The 20,789-nt window shown below is 33.2% G+C and overlaps 3 protein-coding genes across 3 annotated transcripts; all 3 read right to left on the bottom strand.

Annotated features, from left to right (window-relative positions):
• Positions 1 to 5,042: 5,042 nt before the first annotated feature.
• LOC114179084 (Tetratricopeptide repeat (TPR)-like superfamily protein) lies at positions 5,043 to 5,853 on the bottom strand. Its single transcript, XM_028065299.2, has one exon. It carries the CDS (start codon positions 5,768 to 5,770, stop codon positions 5,117 to 5,119), a length of 654 nt encoding a protein of 217 aa, XP_027921100.1. The 5' UTR covers positions 5,771 to 5,853; the 3' UTR covers positions 5,043 to 5,116.
• A 5,872-nt stretch (positions 5,854 to 11,725) lies between these two features.
• LOC114177301 (receptor-like cytosolic serine/threonine-protein kinase RBK1) lies at positions 11,726 to 14,622 on the bottom strand. The gene is made up of 7 exons (XM_028062581.2): positions 13,651 to 14,622; positions 13,109 to 13,366; positions 12,857 to 13,008; positions 12,685 to 12,764; positions 12,468 to 12,606; positions 12,195 to 12,344; positions 11,726 to 12,092 (listed from the first exon to the last, which is right to left on the bottom strand). The coding sequence occupies exons 1-7, from the start codon at positions 14,150 to 14,152 to the stop codon at positions 11,934 to 11,936; spliced, it is 1,440 nt and encodes a 479-aa protein (XP_027918382.1). The 5' UTR covers positions 14,153 to 14,622; the 3' UTR covers positions 11,726 to 11,933.
• A 3,960-nt stretch (positions 14,623 to 18,582) lies between these two features.
• LOC114179421 (UDP-glycosyltransferase 91A1-like) lies at positions 18,583 to 20,258 on the bottom strand. Its single transcript, XM_028065762.2, has one exon. The coding sequence runs from the start codon at positions 20,120 to 20,122 to the stop codon at positions 18,713 to 18,715; it is 1,410 nt and encodes a 469-aa protein (XP_027921563.1). The 5' UTR covers positions 20,123 to 20,258; the 3' UTR covers positions 18,583 to 18,712.
• Positions 20,259 to 20,789: the final 531 nt, after the last annotated feature.

Below are 20,789 nucleotides of genomic sequence, written 5' to 3' on the forward strand. Positions count from 1 at the left end.
GGTTTTTGAATGAAGTTTGGAGGACTAGAACTTTAACATCTTAAAATCGGAAAGATAAAAGTAATGGAGAAACTTAAATATAATTTTAGGGTCGACATACATAATTATTAACATTATTACTATTACTATAAAATTGTGTTTAACTGGAAATTTTTCTTCAAATTATGTAAAGTTTTTAAACATTCATTTTAAATCAAAATTATAATTATGAAAATATTAGAAATAAATAATATAGTATATACAATTATATTTTTTTTATAATTTTTTTTATACTACAAAAACATATAATATATTTAAAATAATAATGAATATCATGAAATATTTAAATTAATATTCTAATAAATAATATAATTGAAAATTATGTCATAACAATTATAAAGATAATAGTAATAAAAATGCTGAGATATACATCATCATTTAAATTAATATTGATAATATTGTTCAAAACTTTATTTTTATTTGCAATTAAACTTTTAGGATTACTCTCTAATGTTTAGCACTGGTTTAAGAAATAAGAGTCGGATAGAGTAATTTGTAGGTTTGCAAGAATTGCATTTCAGTAGTGTATTTGTAAGGATTATAATGTACGTAATTTGGAGCTCATGTATAAGGATTTTACGATCTATTTTTATAATTTTTACTTTAATTATAATAGTAGTTTTTTTTTTTCTCACGAGATATAGAATATATCTAAATCCTGTATTTTCTTTAATATATGCTTGACAATTCATCAATGACTTGTGTGCTGATAAAAAAATAATTAAGTCTAAATTTCAGTCTTCTAATTGTTATAAAAAATTTAATTAAATTCTTAATTTTTATTTGATTTAATTTATTTCTTTAGTTTATAAAAACAATGATCAATTAGATTATATATCTTAGATTTACGTTAAATTTTGTTATAATTTATACATTAAATCACTTTCAGGTAGAGTGATTTTATGTATAAATTATAACAAAAATCTAACGTCAATCTAACGAAAAGAACTAAATTGCATTATTTCAAGATATTAAAAAACTAAATTGAACCAACTAAAAAATAGGGATCTACTTGAATCTTCTTGTAAAATTTAGAGGACCAAAATAGAATTTTAACCAAAAAAGAATGACTTGCATGAACCTACTCCTACGGGTATTGTCCGAACCCGTCACTGTTTTGACAGGAAATCACCACATTGACTTGGTATAGGTTTGGAGAATTTTCGAATTTTTCAATTGGATATGTGGATGTACATATTTATTCTGTTTAAATTACTAAAATATCCACAATTAATTAAGTAAAATAACCACACACATATATATTCCAATCATATAAATCAATTGCCAACATCAATCCTTATGACTCAATCCAACAATCTCATTCAAAACTCAATCCAATTGGCTCAAACAACAAATTATTCATTTTATAAACCAACCCAATAACATAAACAATTTACATTCATCAAATCAATTAGTACAAGGCTCCAACAACATACAACTCAAAGCAGTTCAAACAACACATTAAATGTAGACTTCGCTTTCGAAAGACTAATGTATTAAGTAGACTCTTGAAACTCTCCACGTCACACTTACCACTAATTTCTTCAGATTATAATCATATCCATTCACCAATGTTCCTCATTAAGTTCGGATAGGGTTAACTTTAATGTCTCCCTAAGTATGATTATCTTTCATATCATACCGACTTTGTGAAGCCTATTTCGACTCTCTCCACCTAGATATCTTCTTGTTTGTGAGTTAAACTTAAAAGATTAGTAAGGTCAGGATAGTCCCACATAACAAATCTCCTTCCATACACTTGGACTCACCCTAAATTGACATTTCTCCTTGGAAATAACTAATTTGACAATCATAGCAATAATTTTTCACAAACATTCCTACATTATCAAACATAACTCAATACAATCATATATAATTTGCGCCATGCAAAGAAAACTATTCAATAAAATATAAACATCCTCTAATAGGAAAAAGTCTCACAAAGTTATTGCTCAAAGCCAGGTAATTGCCGCCCAATGCCACGGGGACTCACTGTCTCGCTAGCGCCCAACGGTAGCCAGACACCGCCCAACAGTGAGACCCTTGGAACACTTATGTTAGCAATTTTTTAAAGTGGCACACAACGATGCTTACTTAACGCCCAATAGTGATGCAATAAAAACTAGTTCTAGTGCACATTTAAGTGTCTTATATGACTTTAGGTAATTCTCATATCCCTCCAACCATTAACCACAATTTACAGAATTCCTAAAACAATGCCTTTCATCGATCAAAATAGATTCTACATACCAGCTAAGTTTTACTTAAATTTTTATATGCTTTTAATCTCCTTATACAATAACTTCGAAGAAATATAATGGATGTAAGTACAATTGCAGTGCACATCAGAGACACACAAATCATTCAAACATAAGGTCATCAGTGTACCATGTCATTTCAAGATCACACTCATTAAGCAATTCTCATAAGCCATCTATCTTATAACCAAATTTTGCAAACTTCATATAGATAACAATTTCAGGTACAATATCCATTCCATACGTTCATCTATACTAAAGTGTTATTCACTAATTGTACATCATCATTCACATAAAAATCCATTTAAATTGTTCAACATATCCAATCTCATTCACCAACTCTCATTCTAGTGCACATTTCTTATATGTATTTAATCCAATCAAATATACTCCATTTCAATATATTTCTAAATGCAACTTTCTGGCCAAGCGCCAACCCTCTCAATACCATTTTTCATTCTACATTGATACATTACTCCATATGCATAAAACAAGCTTTCATTTCATTTTTCAACAATTTCACAAAAATTAACATTCAACACTTTTTTATAATTCAACCTTCAAACAATTACCCATATCCACACAATATGCAAAACAATGTAGTAAAAATCCCTTATTCACACTTAATTTGAGTTCATATTAGGTTTCCATCTTTTGTAGTTATAATTATCAATTAAAAGAGACTAAATGATTAGTTTCTCTTACATTAAGGAACATTCCTATCACTGTTTCTCTCCAACATAGTTTCAAAAAGTATAATGGCTCTATCTATACAAACAAAAGCTTGATCAACGATCAGAGCATGATTTCATGACCACAACCAAATAGAGATCCATCTATTTGATCGGTCTTAAATGTTCTTTAGCTCCTCAATTTCACCGTGATGTAATTTAATTTTGAAAAGAATGAGAAATTGGAAGTGAAATTTAAGAGAAAAAGAAGAGATGGAAAGGTTAGTGTTAAGATGTTTAGGTAGTTAAGGATTACTGCTTAAAAGCAGTAATCTATTTTCCCCATGTTTTCCCCCTTTAAACGAAATTGATCGGTCTTAAATGTTCTTTACCTCCTCAATTTCACCATGATGTAATTTAATTTTGAAAAGAATGAGAAATTGGAAGTGAAATTTAATAGAAAAAGAATAGATGGGAAGGTTAGTGTTAAGATGTTTAGGTAGTTAGGGATTACTGCTTGAAAGCAGTAATCTATTTTCCGCATGTTTTCCCCCTTTCCCTTTTTAGGTTTTTTCAAAACCCTATTTAAGTTAGGGATTTCCCCTTTGCTATGTAAACATTAGAACACTCTGAATCAATTGTAAAGTTCTTACCTTTCGCGCTTCTAGCTGCTTGCTCCACCTCTGTTGCATCTTCCTCTGATCATCTTGGTTGCATCCACTACAGGTTTCTACATCTTTCTAGGATATTCTCTCATATCTTGGAAGTCTAAGAAACAAAGAACTATTTCTCGATCTTCCACTAAAGCAGAATATCGTGTCCTTGCTGCTACTGTGTGAAATGCAATGGCTCATCTACCTTCTTCAAGACTTCCATGTTCAAAGTACTACCACTACTACTCTATACTGTGACAACGAATCGGTTAGACACATCACCCACAAAGTTTCCATGAGAGGACAAAGCACATCGATCTTGATTTTTATGTCGTTCGAGAGAAAATCCAAGCTAACCTTTCGCATATTCTCCCACTCAGACGAACAACTTATTGACATCTTCACCAAATTTTCTCATCGCGTTCGGTTTCAATCTATCTTCTCCAAGCTTAGATTGGTAAATATAGACCATCCAATTTAAGGGAAAGTTATTAAAATATTTAAATAGTTAGGGATTATTGCTTAAACCCCATGTTTTTCCCCTTTCCCTCTTTAGGTTTCCCAGAAAGCTTATTTAAATTAGATTTTCCTTTTACTATATAACATCAAAACACTCAGAATCAATTATAAAGTTCTTATCTTTTGCGGTCCACCTCGTGTTTTCTCTTAGCCATCAGTCGATGTATCGCGTCTAAAAGCCATGCCCTTCTGTGCCGCTTCAACGAGGCTTTAGCATCAAATCCAATATAAAAGACACAAAACAAAATTAGAATATCAAGAAAAAAAGAAAAAATATCCAAAGAGTTCCGCGTTTGAAATTTACATTTATCGTTGTGTCACTAATAACTAAGTAATTGAATCCATCGTTATCCATTAAAATACTCACTTGATATTAATGAGATATTTTTTATCTACAAAAGCTAAGCTTGTAAGCATAAATTTCTTTCTCATCAGTACACACAATTGCTAATTTGTGTCTCATAACTAAATAGGATACATGTTAAATTACGGTGTGGCACTTGCATGCTAACTTTTGATAATAAATCATCGGTAATAATACCATCACGGTTATAAAAATTCAATTTGATAAAACATTATAATACTTTTAGTTTTTATTTTTATATTATCCCCTTAGTTTTTATTTTTATATTATCCACTAATAAAAAACCATGTTTAATACTACTTTTAGTTTATATTTTGACCTTACCACTAATAAAAAATTATGTTTGGTATGTACATTGTATTTTCTCTCTCAATTTTACCTCTATCTATTATAAATTATTTATTTAGCAATTTGAAAAAGATCCTAATAATTAAGATGAGTCATATTTAAAATAATTTATTATAATTTTAAAATATAACTCATATATTTAAAGTCATGTTACTTAGTATATTTTACAACTTTTAATTATTAGCAATAATTTAGAAACAGAAGCATAAATGATCATTCACTCCTTGTATCGGAAAAATCAAATACAGAAAAAATCAGAAAGAGTCATTTATCTGTAAAAAGTCCTAATCGATGTAAACTATCACGAGCCTCCTCCGAATGAGGATGAACCTGAAGAACCTTCTGGAACGCATCCGTAGCCTCTTCTTTCATTCCTTTCCATTCGTAACACTTTCCGAGCAAGCACATCACCTCCCACTCACTCCCTTTCCTTTCATCCACTTCCACGGCCTCCACCAAATCCTCAATCGCCGACTCAACCCGCCGCCGCCGGTTAACGCCCACTTTCATCTCCGCCCTCCTCACCAGCGCGTCAGCTCGCTCCTCGGCGGATAGGGACTTGGCCGCCGGCGAGGATAGGGCGGCGTCGAGGGATTTGATGGCGGCGATGCGGTGGCCCATGAGGTCCTGGGCTTGTGCTCGGAGGATGTGGGCCCACGGGTCTCTGGGCCAAATGGAGAGGGCTTTGTCGATTTCCATGATAGCGCTCTTGGCGTGTTGGGCTCGGTGCGAGGTGGATCTGGCCCGTGCCAGGTGGCGCGATGCTTGGATTAAGTGGCGGTTCGGTTCAGGTGGGCGGTTCTTGTTGCGGGTTCGGGTTCTGGTTTGGGTTGTTTGGCTACGAATAGTGTGCATGATGAAGAACAAAGAAAGGGTTATGATTAAAATGCCCAACTGCAGCATGGCCTCTGTCGTCATGGCTAACAAGATTTGCGCCTCGACTTGTAACAACGGAGTTGTGTGTATTTAGAAGAATAAACCGGTTTTGAATAAATTATAAATATCTTTATATTCTTTTCTAATATTTATATAAAGAACATCAAGTAAAAATATTTAATATTTTAGTAACAGAGATATTTAATATTTTTTGCCTTAATAAATATTTGTATAGAAAATGTAATATTGAGTGTTTTTTCTTGAAAAAGAGTTTCAACTTGGGCGTGGAGAAGATTACTTTTGCACATCTTTCTCATCAATTGAAAAAGAACATTTAATTTATACTTTCGAATATGCTATTCCAATCTTAGTATGTCTTTGATTTTGACGGACGCATATTTATACTCTTTGCTTACGTTTAAATCTATAATTTCGTTCACCTTCATCTTTCTTATTTAACTCAAGCCTTTCTATCATCTTAAAAGTGGATTACAACATCTTTATCATTCTTTCTATTAAGGAAATCTATCATTTATTGTTTCATGTTTCTTTTAATGAATATCATTCTCGAATTTTTCTTATACTTTAAAATTTTTATCTATTTATTCTTCCTATAAATTTAACCTCACATTTTGGATGACTGTCATAAGAAATGTCTAACATTATAAACTTAAAATGAACCGACATTTTTAAGTAGTGTTTAACATCATAATCAATTCATGAAGTTTTAAGTAAGTAATATGCAAGTGAATATTTCTTATTCCTATCAAATTTTATTGTTTCATTATTATAATTTAATTGTTCTTGTCCGATAATTTAATGTAAAGTATTTCTCAAATAAATATGGTAAAAAATATTAAGATACTTATAATACTTTTTAATTTTTCTATGTTACAAAAGAATATGGTTGTAGCACTAACCACAGAAGTTCAAAAAAGGAAGTTATATATATAGCTGTAACAAAATGTGAAATCAACGAAGATGTATGGCACAATGAGGACAATTCTAGAAGCAACTACTCCTATTTTGTATATTTTTCTTTTATTGTATTGTGCCAAATAATTGTCAAAATAGGGAAAAAATATAAATAGATAGACCAAATGTAAAATAGTGGTGACAAATTGTGGACACAAATTTAAACATACTAACAAACGCTGAGAACAAGAAAATGGCAAGATCAATGTTGATTATAATCAACATATCTCATGAACTTGGTGAACTAGAGGTGTTTGTGGCTTTGATCCATGACATAAGAGAATTGTCTATGCAATTTGTTCTTACAGTAGATGAAACACTTAAACACTTAAAATCAAATTGAAAAACATTAAGTTTTCTAGCTCATTGTAAATGAACCTACATCGAGTAGATTGAGGAATTACTATTGGCAATCATCAAACATCAATCCTCATTAATCAAATTGGCATGCCCATTGGGATCATTTGTGTTACAAAGACCATACACAAAGGGTTAGTTTTGAGAGAACAAATATCAATGAATGTATGAGATTAAGAAGTGGAAAATTAAAGATGTCTCAAAATACACAAAGTACGATGACCACCACTAATAGTGGATCAGTGGCCCCTCCCTTCACTATTATTAGTCAAAAAGGGGGACAAACCATTGGGGTTTCTAGTAGCCAAATGATTGGTTAGACTGTAAGTAACTTAGTAACAATGTATGTTGGACCAATTGTAAGTGTTGTGACAAGTTGAATATTACAAAAGATATAGGGAATTAGTTTTAACTCCCGCACATTCTTGGCTTTTAAAGGAACACAACATTCCTTTGTTGTGAACAAAGTTGTTGGTTCATAATTCTATGTAATAGTTATGGAAAATACGAAGGCATATTCAAAGGTTCTCCCACAATGGAAGTTGTTGTTCTTGCTTCATAAGTCTTGACAATTTTGCAAACCATGAAGAATGTTGGACTTAGGAAGTTTTCCTCCACAAGCCTAGGGATTTTGGCTCATCACAATGGCCCTCCTCCATCGATAAATAGTGCACGATGCCTCTTTCGAAAGACTCACACTTTCACGTTTTCTCTCGTTCTCTCATTCTCTCATACTCTTTTCTCTCTTATATTTCTTTCATTAAATCCTACGTTGTTTATTTATTCTTGAGAGTTGCTTGCTAGTTCTGAAATTCTTGAAAAATTTGGGGAGTTCTTATTGTATTCTGAGGGACTTACGCAACACATCACACATAAGTCTTTAAGGATAGTGATCATACACACCTCAAGAATAAAGATTTATTGATTTTAGTAAGCTTTTACAATAGTAGGTACACATACAAAACCTCTATATGGGACAAGTAAATTTAACGTAGGCTCATCGATAATCTCAAATGATCGATATGCCCTTTCACCAAATGCTCATAAAGTAAGTTTGGGAAGGAATGGTGTAGAATTTGAAACTATTGAAGCAGGGTTGTCAAATGCCTCATTAGATATCATAAGACAAAAAATTGATGATAATAACTATGAGATGATCAATTTACTGTTGAGTCAAATGATGACTATGTTAAATCCTTTTGTTCATTCCACAATTGGAAGCTTCCAGAAGGTAGTAGACCAAATGGCTCAAATAAGTGATTCTTTTGGTAACCCCTCTAGAAGGTAGTAGATCATACTGGTGTTATCTAACAAACTTGAGGTTGTAACATTATCGTTGTTTATCGGGACGAAAACAAGGTTCCAAAAACACATCCTTGTTTCCCGAGAGAATAAAAGAGTAGTTCTAAAGAAGAATACTTAGCCTTCAATCAGAGGAAATGTAAAAGTAATTCCAAGGATGAACCCTTGTTCCCTTTCACTACAAAAATTCTTGGAGTTACCAAAAAAAATTATATCGACAAAAATAAATCTATCAGAAAATTTTAAAATTTTAAAATTTATATTACAAATGAATGGAGAAATTTGTTGGTATATCCATCGATAATACAAATTTCAATTAGCAACAACTTTTTTCATCAATAAAATTCATCAGTAGTTTAAAATTTTTATTGCTGATGGATTTGTATAGGGTACGACAAATTGTCAACTAAATATGATATAATTATAAATTAAGTAAATAATATCCTTTGGTGAAATCTGTCAATAATTTAAAATTCTTAAACTGATGGATACTATCATTGGTAAATCTGTCGATAAAAATTGCGGCAAATTTTTCGTTCAATTTTGACGAGAAATATATTATAAATTAAGTGGATGTGTGAAAAAAGAAGAAGAAAGAATAGAAGGAGGAGAAGGTGATTTCGTAGACATGACATCATGAATGAAGTGGTGATGCAGTTGCGATGGAGGAGAAAGAGAATAGGAGGAGGAGAGAAAGAAAAGTCCAATAAGAAGGTGGAGAAGGAGAATGAAGATGTTAAGGATAATTTGAGTGTATGCTTACTTTTTTTTGTGATATTTTTTCTTTTATACAATAATCACGAGAGTCCGAAAAATAATAACTACAAAAGATCTAGAGTGGTAGAAAACCGATTGCATCTAGTTTAGAAAAGTATCAAATTTCTTGTTTTTAGAAATAAGTTACTTTCGAAATTTTGGCTAAATATATTTTTAACATATAGCCTGAACAAGTCTATCACCCAATTGATGATCAACCCGATCACTTAACACAACCAATTACTTGAAATCAAAATACTTTTTTATATGCCTGTTGTAGGTCTTACTTGAAACATTTGGATGTATAATCATACTTGGTTAATATCCTATCTATTAGAGGCACATTTCTTTTGTACTATTAGTAGTATAAATTGTCATGAAGACCCTGTTATGTCGATACACATCCCCAATCCTGAAGTCGAATAGGGGAAAAAGTATTAATCACTTCTTTCAGGATTTTTACTGAAATTACATTAGAGTTATAATGGCTATGTTTAGATAAATTACATTACAATTATAATGATAATGTTTGGATGGAAGATAGAGAATAATATCGAATGGATTATACAAAATAAAGTGAGATGGATTGAAAATGCTATTGTTTTGTTCAAAATTTTACGATAAAAAGGAACAAAGATTCCATTCCATCGTTTGAAAACAAAATTACATAATGAAATTGAGTTATAATTTTTTGAAATTTTTTATATTTTCACTAGTGCATTTTGGACTTTCTAACTCGGACTTTATGCCTCGGTTATAATGGAAACGAGACATATAAACACGCGGTGGTAGTTTTGTAATTTATGAAATGTTTTATGTCTCGGTTACTAGTTGTCTCAAGGCAGAAACTAGTCTTATGCCTCGGTTCTGATGGACCCGAGGCCTAAAGCCTCTCCAAATTTTCCCACACCCGCCACTTGAAATTTTTGAATTTAAAACAAAAGCTTTATGTCTCGATTGTTACTGACCCGAGGTAGTAAAGCCAGTTTATGCCTCAGTTGCTACTAACTCGAGGTAGTAAAGTGTCAACAATTTTTTTTTCTTTTTTTGTCAAACTTTATGGCTTCAGGTGTTAGGACTCGAGGCAAAAAATGGTGATATGTATCGGTTTTCAATTGAACCGAGGTAGAAGGTGGGATAAAAATATCAAAAACCAAAAACAGTCAATCTCCTTCCTTTGGTGCGCAAAAACCCTAACCCTCCTATTTCCCTCTTCGATCCTTTACGTAAGTTTCATCAAGGAGTTGGTTAAGTGTAGCAATGGAGTGGCTAAAATGTTGCATCCTAAATGGGTTTGTGACGTTGTTGTGTTCGTGACTTTGGTTGCGGTGGTTGTGAAGATCTCATGGAGGCGTTGTTATGCAGTGAATCTCGCAATTAGGGTTCGTGATGGCTTGGTTCAAATGTTGCAGCGTTGAGTTTTCTGGTGTGGTGGACGTGTGTTGGCCAAGTTCGTTGTGGTTCGTCTGCATGGAAGAATCCATGGCGCATTTTGGATCGCTGGGTTCGTTCCATCTTGCTGGAACGAGATTTTAGTGAAGAACTGGTTGGTTTCGTGTGTGCAGGAACGTGAAGCTCTGTAAATGGTAGTTCAAAGGTACAATGTCGTTCGCGATCTATCTGTGGTCGTGCTTCTCGATCTGCTTCTTCAACATTGTTCCGACGTCGTTCATGTGGTGAAGATGGTGGGAAGGCCGGAGAAGAGGAGAGAAATATCATTTTTGCAATTTTTTTTATTTTTAACGCATATTACGCCTTGGTTGCCATCAGAACCGAGGCAATAATGATGAAATACGCCTCAGTTGAGAACCGAGGCAGAAGATGACCCTTTTTGCCTCGGCTGCATATGCCTCGAATCTTAAACCGAGGTTAAATGACCAAAATAACCGCGACATAAAGTTTTTCCTGTGGTGTTTCTATCTCCAAAATATTATAAAAAGTTATATTTTTTCTTTAAACTAAATTATGATTTTTTTTGTAGTTGCTCTATATAAAAGTCATGCAAAATATTTTCTCCAACAAATAATTTGTAAAGTGTTTTTCATGTATTAAACGAAGTTTTATCATGAACTATAATATAATCTTAACATGTTCTTTTGATAAAAGAATGTTTTATATGACTTTGATAAATAGTAAGGACGAAATACTTTTAATTTAAAGACGAAACACAACTTTTATAATAGTTTAAGGATAATAAACATAATCAATCCTTATTTTAAATATATTAGGTTTGAGAGACTAATTATTATGATACAATTAAAAAAAATACAATCTAAAAGTTTGGGTCCAACATGTAGGAGCATCCAAATTTAGAAGGTTGGGGTTTAGGTAATCAGATGAGAGATAAATTATTGTTGTTGGTACTTTAAATATTTAATTATAATTGTTTTAATTCTTGTACTTTGTATTCTAAAGCCTTTGTTAAATTTGAGATCCGTTCTTGTGAATGCAGCTTGGCTGCCCTTTGAATTTTGATAAAATTTCATTCTCACAATAAAAATGAGAGAAGTGATTGACAAAAAGGGTGTTGTTGGTGAAATGAATCCACCAAAAAAAAGCATTGGAGAAATGGAAAAGAAAGGTTGGGTGACTACAGAGTCAAAAAGGTGTAGACGCTATCTGGCAGATGATTTGCTCATTAGATTGTTTAGTTTAAAAATAGTTAGTTGTAGAGAGGCCCTTAGTCCTTAATTATAATGGTACTCAGTACAAGTTCATCCCAATTTACAACCTAAGATATTATGCCATGCCTCAACAGGAACCCGAGATTGTGCCATTCTCATCTTCACCACAGGCTTCAACACACACAAATGCATCACTCCATCAGCAATTGCTTGTGGCGATTGAGGTCGTTCAAATAGTTAGAGCAAGTGTAATCTTCCAGGTCACATGCATCTATCAACAGTGATCTCGGAGTAGGTGAGTTGTGATTCAGTTCTACTGCCACCTCTTCTCCTTTCAGTAGCTGCACAACCTGATACATATTACCCAAGAATAATCAATGAGGCATGTCATTTTTTTTATAACTTGAATTTAGTGACACAATATGAACGAGGAAGAGTTCTCATTTGTTTACCTGATCCATGTATGGCCGCTTAGAGGACATGTGATGGATGCACAAGGAAGCCGTTGCCATGCAACACTTCATTTCTGCCAGATCATAATTAGCTTTTAATCTGGGGTCTACCAATTCTTTCACCACCTTTGCATCCAGAAGTGGTTTGGCCTGATCAAAGCACAACTTAGTCACTCTCTGTCTTTCTAAAACTATTACCATATGCAACATATACTTTTTCCCTGTTTAAGAATCTTAAGTAGTGCAGAGGATTAGAGCTTATCAAGACTTTACCCAGATCACAAGACTCTCCCTACTATTTGAATCAACTGCACGACGACCTGTTATGAGCTCGAGTAACAAAACCCCAAATGCAAACACATCAGTCTTCTCATCAACTATTCCATGCATGAAGTACTCCGGAGCTAAATATCTGTAGCCATAGATCATGCAGCTTTTCAGTAAATGGAGTTGCAGTGAGAAGAAAATATGTGAAGAATGCAATGCGTACCCAAATGTGCCTTCTATGGGGAAGACAACATGGTGAGCCCACTTATCTGGGAGCCACTTTGCCAATCCAAAGTCTGATATCTGCAGTTTATCACAGAAAAAAAAAATTTACCTTTCCCCAAAGCAAAGATCTAGTACGCATACATAGTATACTGTAGACCGACACAATGTACCTCAGCTTCATCATCGTTGTTGAGTAATATATTTGAGGCTTTGATGTCTCTGTGAATGATTCTTCTTGGGCAATCGTGGTGGAGATACTGCAATCCTTTTGCAACCCCAACAGCCACTTTAAACCTTCTATTCCACTCCAGACATTGAGGTCCTGAAATATTTATTACATGTCACTTTGATTAGCCGTGTAACCTTAACAAGATTCATAGAAGAGATGAAATGAGAAGTGGGAGATAGAGGCAGAGCTGCACCAAAGAGCAGAGAGGCAAGGCTGCCATGTGGGGCCAATTGTAGAACAAAATAGAGACCTTGGTCGATCCCAAACCCTATCAAGCGTGTTGCATTTGGGTGGTTAATGTGAGCGATGATTCCAAGCTCTGACAAGAAATCACCAGCTGTGTCCTCAATGTCCTTTTCACTTCTCATTAGCCTCTTAACTGCTACAACTCGACCATCCGGTAAGCTTCCTTTGTACACTTCAGCATGACCACCCTTTCCGATCATGTTCTCTGCATAAACACAAATACAAACATGCGCATACAATATCCAATAACGTGTAAAAATCTGTTAAATAAAGATGATATGAAAGTGAAAGCGTCCCAATTAATGATTTCTATTACATATCCTACGCTCAATTCAACCAAAATCGTGTATAAGACGTCCATTTTTTCAAGCATTTCTTAACCATAAATTAAGTCTGGCATCAAATAACCCTTAAATTGTGAAGAAAGAAGGTGCATAAATTGAAAAGTGAGAAAGAAAAATGAATGCATAATTTGGCGTTGATTCATACTTGGGTTGAAATCGTCGGTTGCAGCGACGAGGTCAGCGTAATTGAAGTTCTTCCAAGAAGGCTTGGTGGCAATGCCGTCAATGTCAATACAAGAATCCAAATCATCGTCGTCACTGGCGGGTCGAATACGCGCCAACTTGTTCCTCAGGCTCCGGCGCGAGATCTCGTAACTCGCCCCAAGCAGAGGAATCGTGGAGAATCTTCTAACGGACTTGAACCTCAACACGTCGATCATCGTCTTCCATTGCTGGGTTTGCGCGTCTCTCACTTGGCCCCGATTGGCGACTAATCCGGGCGATGCAAGCACTTCATAGTTGCTACTCCCCGTGCTGTCCGAATCCGTTCCCGAAACGGGAACCCCAAATACATCCCTCGGCGACGTCAATACGTCGTCGTCAGATGCAACCTCTTTCTTCGGGTTCCCCATTATCGACGGTAACTCCAGTTTCCGCGTCCATTTCTTTTCTTTCGTATCTTTACCCTTTTTCTCTACTTTCTCCATCTAAATAATAATAACAACAGCAATGAAACAGAAAAAGAAAACAAACCTCTACCTCGTACGGACTGTCGTACGTACGGTCTCGTTTTCTTCGAGGAAAGGCTTGCGGGTTATTTTTTATGTTGCTATCATCAGAATGTAATATATGGCGTATTTGAGAAAGAGGGAGTTGACAGGGTGAAGGAATTAAGGTTAAGGTTGTCAAGGAGGCATGGTTGATTGTGTTAGTTTTCCCCTTGAAGGGTTTATCGGAAAGATTCGAAGTGGATGAAGATGATCACGCCCCCAACAGAAAAGAAAAAAAAAATGGCGAATTTCAACGCTGAAAATTCCTTGCTTCAGTTTTCCGTCTGATGAGGGCGTGCGGTGGTGGATTGGAGCAGCGGGGATAAGAGAGAAGAAGGTGGAGTAATTCAAAATTGGTATATCTTTGAGTGGTGGTTATTCTATGATGAGGAGGAGGAGACCATACCAACTCACAGGATGTTTCGAATCTTTACTATATTTATGCACCTATCTTATGTCATTTCATTTCCTTCGATCTTTCTTTTTATGTTTTTGTTTTTCCTCAATTTTTCTCAGACAAACGCCCCACATTTTTGCACACATTACGCACCAAAACCTTGTAACAACATGCACGTACGTCAATGTTTGTTACTACTACGCTCATCATGATTTAGTTCGTGAAGGTATTCAATTGAAAAAAAAATCCTTTTTTTACGACCTTATTATCATTTTGGTATGTGAAACTAGCCTCTCATTATCATTTCAATTCTTCATGATGGTGGGTAAGTTCAAAGTACTACAATTACAAAAAATTTGTCAAGTTCAGAGACTAAGGTTAGTTACTAGTTGGTTTGATTAACGATTTTTTTAGGAATCTTAATCAACGTCAACAGGCGATGATATATTTATATTATAGTATTATCAACATGAAATTTTAATCATACTCATAATTAATAGTAAAATATAACACGAAATATGGTGAAATAGTATCACAAGTTACGGGCAGGAAAATACAACAAAATCTTAATAATAACGTCATCTAAATAGAAAAATAATTTATTTATTTGGCTTTGAGTTGTTCCAAATTTAATAAAATCCTTCTAAACCTTGTTCGCATTGCAATATTTTGTCACATAATATTGTCAGGCATATTTGAAGTACATTTGTGTATTTTCGATCAATTAAATAAATTATTTGAGCAAGGTGGACCAACGCAATAAATGTTGACCGAAAACTCCAAAGGCAAATATTGCATGATAATTACAATATATCGAAACAAAATTATAATATTTTCTAAAATATACATTCTAAAGAAAATAAAATAAAATAAATGCATCCCAAGTTATCCAAAAAGATAATATTTGTTTTCAATTTCTTTAACAAAATATATGAAATTCAATTGATTAGTATGCGAAAGTAATAAGATAAGGCAAAGACGTTGTTTTAGATAATTCTAATAATGAGGAATGAGTATTGAACTAAAGTTTACTTATAAAAAGACTAGGAGAAATGATAATATTTTCTTTTGTAAAATCATATATCTGTATGTCTTTGTGTCTTCATAAATAAAGGCAAGTAACAAAATAAATATATTTACTTGGTTGTGTTTCTTGTGATTTACTTATTCAAATATGTTAAATTAAATTACTGTTTTTGTTATTTATCTGTCATCTAGACATTTTATATTGTCTTGTTTTTGTAGACGTTGTCATTGTTGGTTAACGAGAAAGATCATAAATAGGGATGACAAAAATATTTGTATTCATGGATATCTGCAGATAAAATCCGTGATAGATAGTTGATATCTGCGGATATTTGTTACCCGTGGATGATATGTAGTGGATATTTTAATACCCGTTTATAAACTCGTTACCCATAAAAAATTAAAATTAAAATTAAATTTATGTTTATTAAATTAAATTTAATAAAAATTAAATTTTAATTTATATTTTATTAGATTAGATTAAATTTATATTTAATATAATCTATATTTTATTTTACATTTTTTGTAATTTTATTTAAATTTAATTTTAAATATTTATAAAATTTTATTTTTTTTAATATGTGCGGGTATTCACGAGTATCCATAAATTTTAAAATATTTGTGAATATTTTTTAAACGAATATCCATGCAGATAATAGAACGAATAACAAGTAAATTCTTTTGTCGCAAGTTAAATTGCAGATAAACACTGTCCATAATTTGATTCCTTGTTATTCCTAATAAAAAATAAACATAAAAGGTGAATAGAAAACTTGACAGCAAAGCAAGAGTTTTGTTGCTTTTTAATTTGTAAAAAAGAAAATTGTTTAACAAATAAAAAAGTTGTAAAAACTTGTAATTTAATTCATCTGAGAAAATAAAAAAGTTGTAAAAAAAATAATTGTTAACGAATCGTTTTTAGTTTAAAAACTTAACGTCATGTTAGTTTCTGGAAATTTTAGACATATAATGAAGACAATGATTATTCATGATAGCATTATTGACACATCTGGAAAGAAAAGTGACAACATATTGTCTAACTTATCTCTATCATAGAAAAAAAAATAGAGAAAAAACAAACTGAAATTATCAAACTTCGTAATCACCCTTTTTTCAAACAAAATATCAATCTTTTAAATTAAACAATTTTAAATTCAATTTCTATTTAAGTGATGGGATCATTTGATAGATATATGTTTTGTTTTATAGTTATATTTGGATAGTTGCGGTGCTATAATTCATTAATTTGTAGTAGTTGGCTGGGGCCATCACAAAATGATACAGTCATCGTTAATTATTAGATGCAGCAACCACCAACAATTTATACTCTTATCTTATAAAATAATGATGGAATTCGAGATTTTCATTAAAATAAGCATGTTGCGGATATTATTGAAGATTTCTTTTGAAAATAATATATTTTTTATAGAAAATATTTTTAAATAGGTCAAATGAATATTACTTTTCAATAGATATATTGAAACGTTATTTTCTTAAAATCCTATTTGATCTTTTATTTTTGTTTGTTTTAATTTTTTAAAATATAAAAAATAAAATAATTATAAATTACAAAAATAATAATTAAAATATACTAAATTTAAATTACTTTAAAAAGGATTATAAAATAAAAAATAATTTAGTTTTTAATATAATTTGAAATCAAAGTTATTGTTACTATTTTAGAAAAATAAAAATATTATAATAAAACATACTTATGTAAGTTATAAAGTATTATGCATAAACAAAGGATCGTGAATGAAAATTAATGGAAGTTGGAAGTTAATGTATTATTTTATTACTTTTAACTTTAGTTTGAATAAGAAAATTTATAATTTTTAAAATATTTAAATGCATTGAAATTGAATTGATTTTATTTTAAATTATTATATTTTTAAATATTTTATTTGGATAATACAATCCAAATTGAGTGAACTTTTACTTTTAATTTTTGATAAAATATTTCAATTTCGCAAGTTTAGGTTTATGCGAGATTCGACAAATTAGTTTGAATCAAAGCTAAATCTAGTAAACTTAAACTTAAGTTGAGTTGATTTGGTTTGTATCCAACTTAAGCCAAGTAAGCTTTGAACCTCGATCGAATCATTTTGGAGTCTTCGTCCATCACAAAAATAAAACATGATCAACATTAAGAACGTGTACACCAACATTAGTTTGACACCAATAAAGTACCTAACAAAATAAAGCAATACAACATTAAAAACGTGTTTGTACATGAACATTAATTTCAGGGGATAAAGTGTACGACAATTTCTCATAATTCAACATGAACTTTATCTTCATCTTGCAATCAAAACAATGCTACAGATTTAACAATAATGCATAAGTGGTAAAAAGAGTTAAACATGAAATAGTAATATTCAAATATAGAAATTAACTCGACCAATCACGTCAAATTAAAATTAGGTCCATTTCCGTATGACCTTCCAATCTGCAAACTGTGTTCCATTTCTGTAAGACCTTTTTTCTTGAACCTATCTTAACCAATAAGGTCATGTTAAAATTAAAATTCAATTAATTACATTGATATTCAAATCTAAACATATCAATTTTAGAAAACATATAAGTTTATGTTTAAAATAAATTTATTAAAATACTTTAAATCAATACGAATTTAAAAAATAACCGACAGTTTAGATGTTTTTTTTTTGTCCCTCGCCTGTGGTAAAAAACATGAGCTTTTTGGTGTTGTCATGAAGCTGTCTCCTAATCGTTTCAGGACACTATGGGTCACGGTCGGTTCAAAAGAGAACTCCACGTGAACATCATGTGAGAGGAAGTTGTTCCTGAGAAAGGCTTCTTCTGGGAAAGCAGTTCATGCTCATAAATGTTCTAGATGTACAAATAAGTATAATTCTAATAACAGAATTTCAAAATAAATCATTTGAGCAGGATGAGGAAAGAATAACCATACCAATCCACCACAAAACCTAATATTGTCGTCCATATTATTGCTAATTAAAATTTTTAACGTTTCTTTTTTATTATGATTTTCCATTACAAACGACAGGTAAAACCTTAGCATAAATCAAACATAAGAACAATGATAGTAGGGACTAACATTTAGAGAGGCTTTTAAGGTTGTGTATGAGATTATCGATATACCTATCCTGTCGCTCTCCATTCACAAACAAATCCTTCATCTCTTTGATTCTTTCTCTGTAGATCTTTCCCTCTTCTTCACCCATAACCAGTTTCAATGAGTCAGCGACCGAGTCACTCGAGAACGATCCATCTCGTTCATCTCTGGGCACAGAGTACCCCATCTTCTTCTCCTCCAACACCCTCGCATTTATCCCTTGGTCTGCCAAGAACGTTAACAGAACCAACGGTTTCTCGTTCTGAACAGCCTCCACCACAGATGTCCAACCGGAGTGAGTCAAGAACCCACCGACAGCCACGTGTTCCAATATCTTCAACTGCGGCGCCCAACTGCTGCACACAACTCCACGTCCCTTAATTCGCTCCTCGAACCCTTCCGGCAAACGCAGCACGTCTGGGTCACACGGCCCACGCTGAACCCTCAGCAACCACAAAAACGGAAGCTTCGATTTTTCCAAACCTAAAGCTATCTCCGTCACTTCATCTTGCGTCGGTTTCGCTTCGCTCCCGAACGCCACGTACACAACGCTCTCACGCGCCTGCTTGTCCAACCAGTCCTTCATCCACCGCCACGTGTCGTTGTCCTCGCTGCCAACAGGCGCCGTGCTGGGGAGCTGCCCCACCGGGAGAACCGGCTTCTGGTAAATGCTCTCCAGCAGGTGAAACCACTCCGGTTCGAACTCCGTGCAGCCTCGAATGAACATGACATCGCAGTTCTGAATACCGGCACCGAACCGGTACGTGTCGGAAACGCCGGAGTTGTTTTGGGAGGAGATGCTGTCCACGATTCGCATGATCTCGAAGTAACGGAAGGCGACGGTGGTCGGAAAGGGGACCCACGGAGGAGCAACGATGAAGTCTTCGGGTTTTTGGCGGTATGAATCGTCGTGGCCCATGAGAACGGAAGGGGGCCCTAAGAAGCCCAGGAAGGGTGGAGTGCAAATGCTGTAAAAGGCCTTCCTTATGCCAAGTTTGGAAGCTACATAAGCTGCCCAGAAGGGAGCGAAGTCGTAGAAGAGCCAATCGGCTTTGGAAGATTCGAGAAAACGGGTGAAGGGTTCTTCCAAAGTATCGTAGGCTTTCTTGAGGTATTGAACGGCGTCGTAGGGGACGTCGGTGGTGGCCTCTGCATTTTCTGGAAGGTTTGGGACTTTGGGCAGCGGAAGCTTGACGAAGTTGATGAGTGTGGCCAATTTTTGTGAGACTTTGGGGAGACGCTCTATGTTTCGTGGAGTGGATACGAAGCTCACATGGTGACCCTTTCCGGCAATGAGCTTCGCTAGCTCAAGGTTTGGGATCATGTGACCAAAGGCTAGCCATGGAAACATTACTATGTGTAGAACCTTTTCCTTATCTTTCGACATTTTTGCAGACTGCGTATGGTAGTGGTTCCTTTTTCTGACGATGCGAGATATGTTGATATTTCTCAGTTTTTATTGTTCGTGGACAGTGAGGTAGGGATAGCTCTGACGACCAAATGAACTGGAAATTAATTTTAACAGAAAAGGTACAGAGAATGTTATTGTCCAAAAAAATTATAGTATTTTCGTGACAATGATAGAAGATATTTAACGATGAAAAGTAAAACAAAAGTTAATTATTATTTTATAGGTCTCATTTTTTTATTTTTTTTACCGAAATCTTAAATAAGTTTTTTTTTATTTGATTTAATTAAGTTTTTATTTTAAAAATTTCGTTGTAATTAGCTTTTTTTTTTTTTAATATCACACTGACGGTTTTAAACATGTGTTATGGTCAGTAGGTGATTTTTTTAATTTTTATTTTTTTAACAAAAAATAAAAATTGTCACATATTAATCTGATTTTGTGTTATGTGACAAAAACAGTGTGATGTGATGGTAGCATTGTCATGTGTCATTATTTAAAAATATCTATCTCAATTTGGCTCTAAATTCATCCCTATATCAAAATTATTTTTTATATAAAATTTACAACAGTATTTTTAGTATAATTAATATTTTTAAGAAAATTAAGTTTATTTAAATGTGTATTTTACAATGAACTTTATTTA

This window comes from Vigna unguiculata, chromosome 3 (assembly GCF_037176805.1).
Source record: "Vigna unguiculata cultivar grain cowpea cultivar isolate G323 ecotype 2 chromosome 3, ASM3717680v1, whole genome shotgun sequence".
Taxonomy (NCBI): Eukaryota; Viridiplantae; Streptophyta; class Magnoliopsida; order Fabales; family Fabaceae; genus Vigna; species Vigna unguiculata.

Coding starts and splice junctions, on each gene's coding strand:
- LOC114179084 (XM_028065299.2), bottom strand. CDS start 5,770: ATGACGACAGAGGCCATGCTGCAGTTGGGCATTTTAATCATAACCCTT.
- LOC114177301 (XM_028062581.2), bottom strand. CDS start 14,152: ATGGAGAAAGTAGAGAAAAAGGGTAAAGATACGAAAGAAAAGAAATGG. Junction 13,367..13,650: donor AACCGACGATTTCAACCCAA/GTATGAATCAAC, acceptor GTGTTTATGCAG/AGAACATGATCGGAAAGGGT. Junction 12,093..12,194: donor AGCGGCCATACATGGATCAG/GTAAACAAATGA, acceptor AATATGTATCAG/GTTGTGCAGCTACTGAAAGG.
- LOC114179421 (XM_028065762.2), bottom strand. CDS start 20,122: ATGTCGAAAGATAAGGAAAAGGTTCTACACATAGTAATGTTTCCATGG.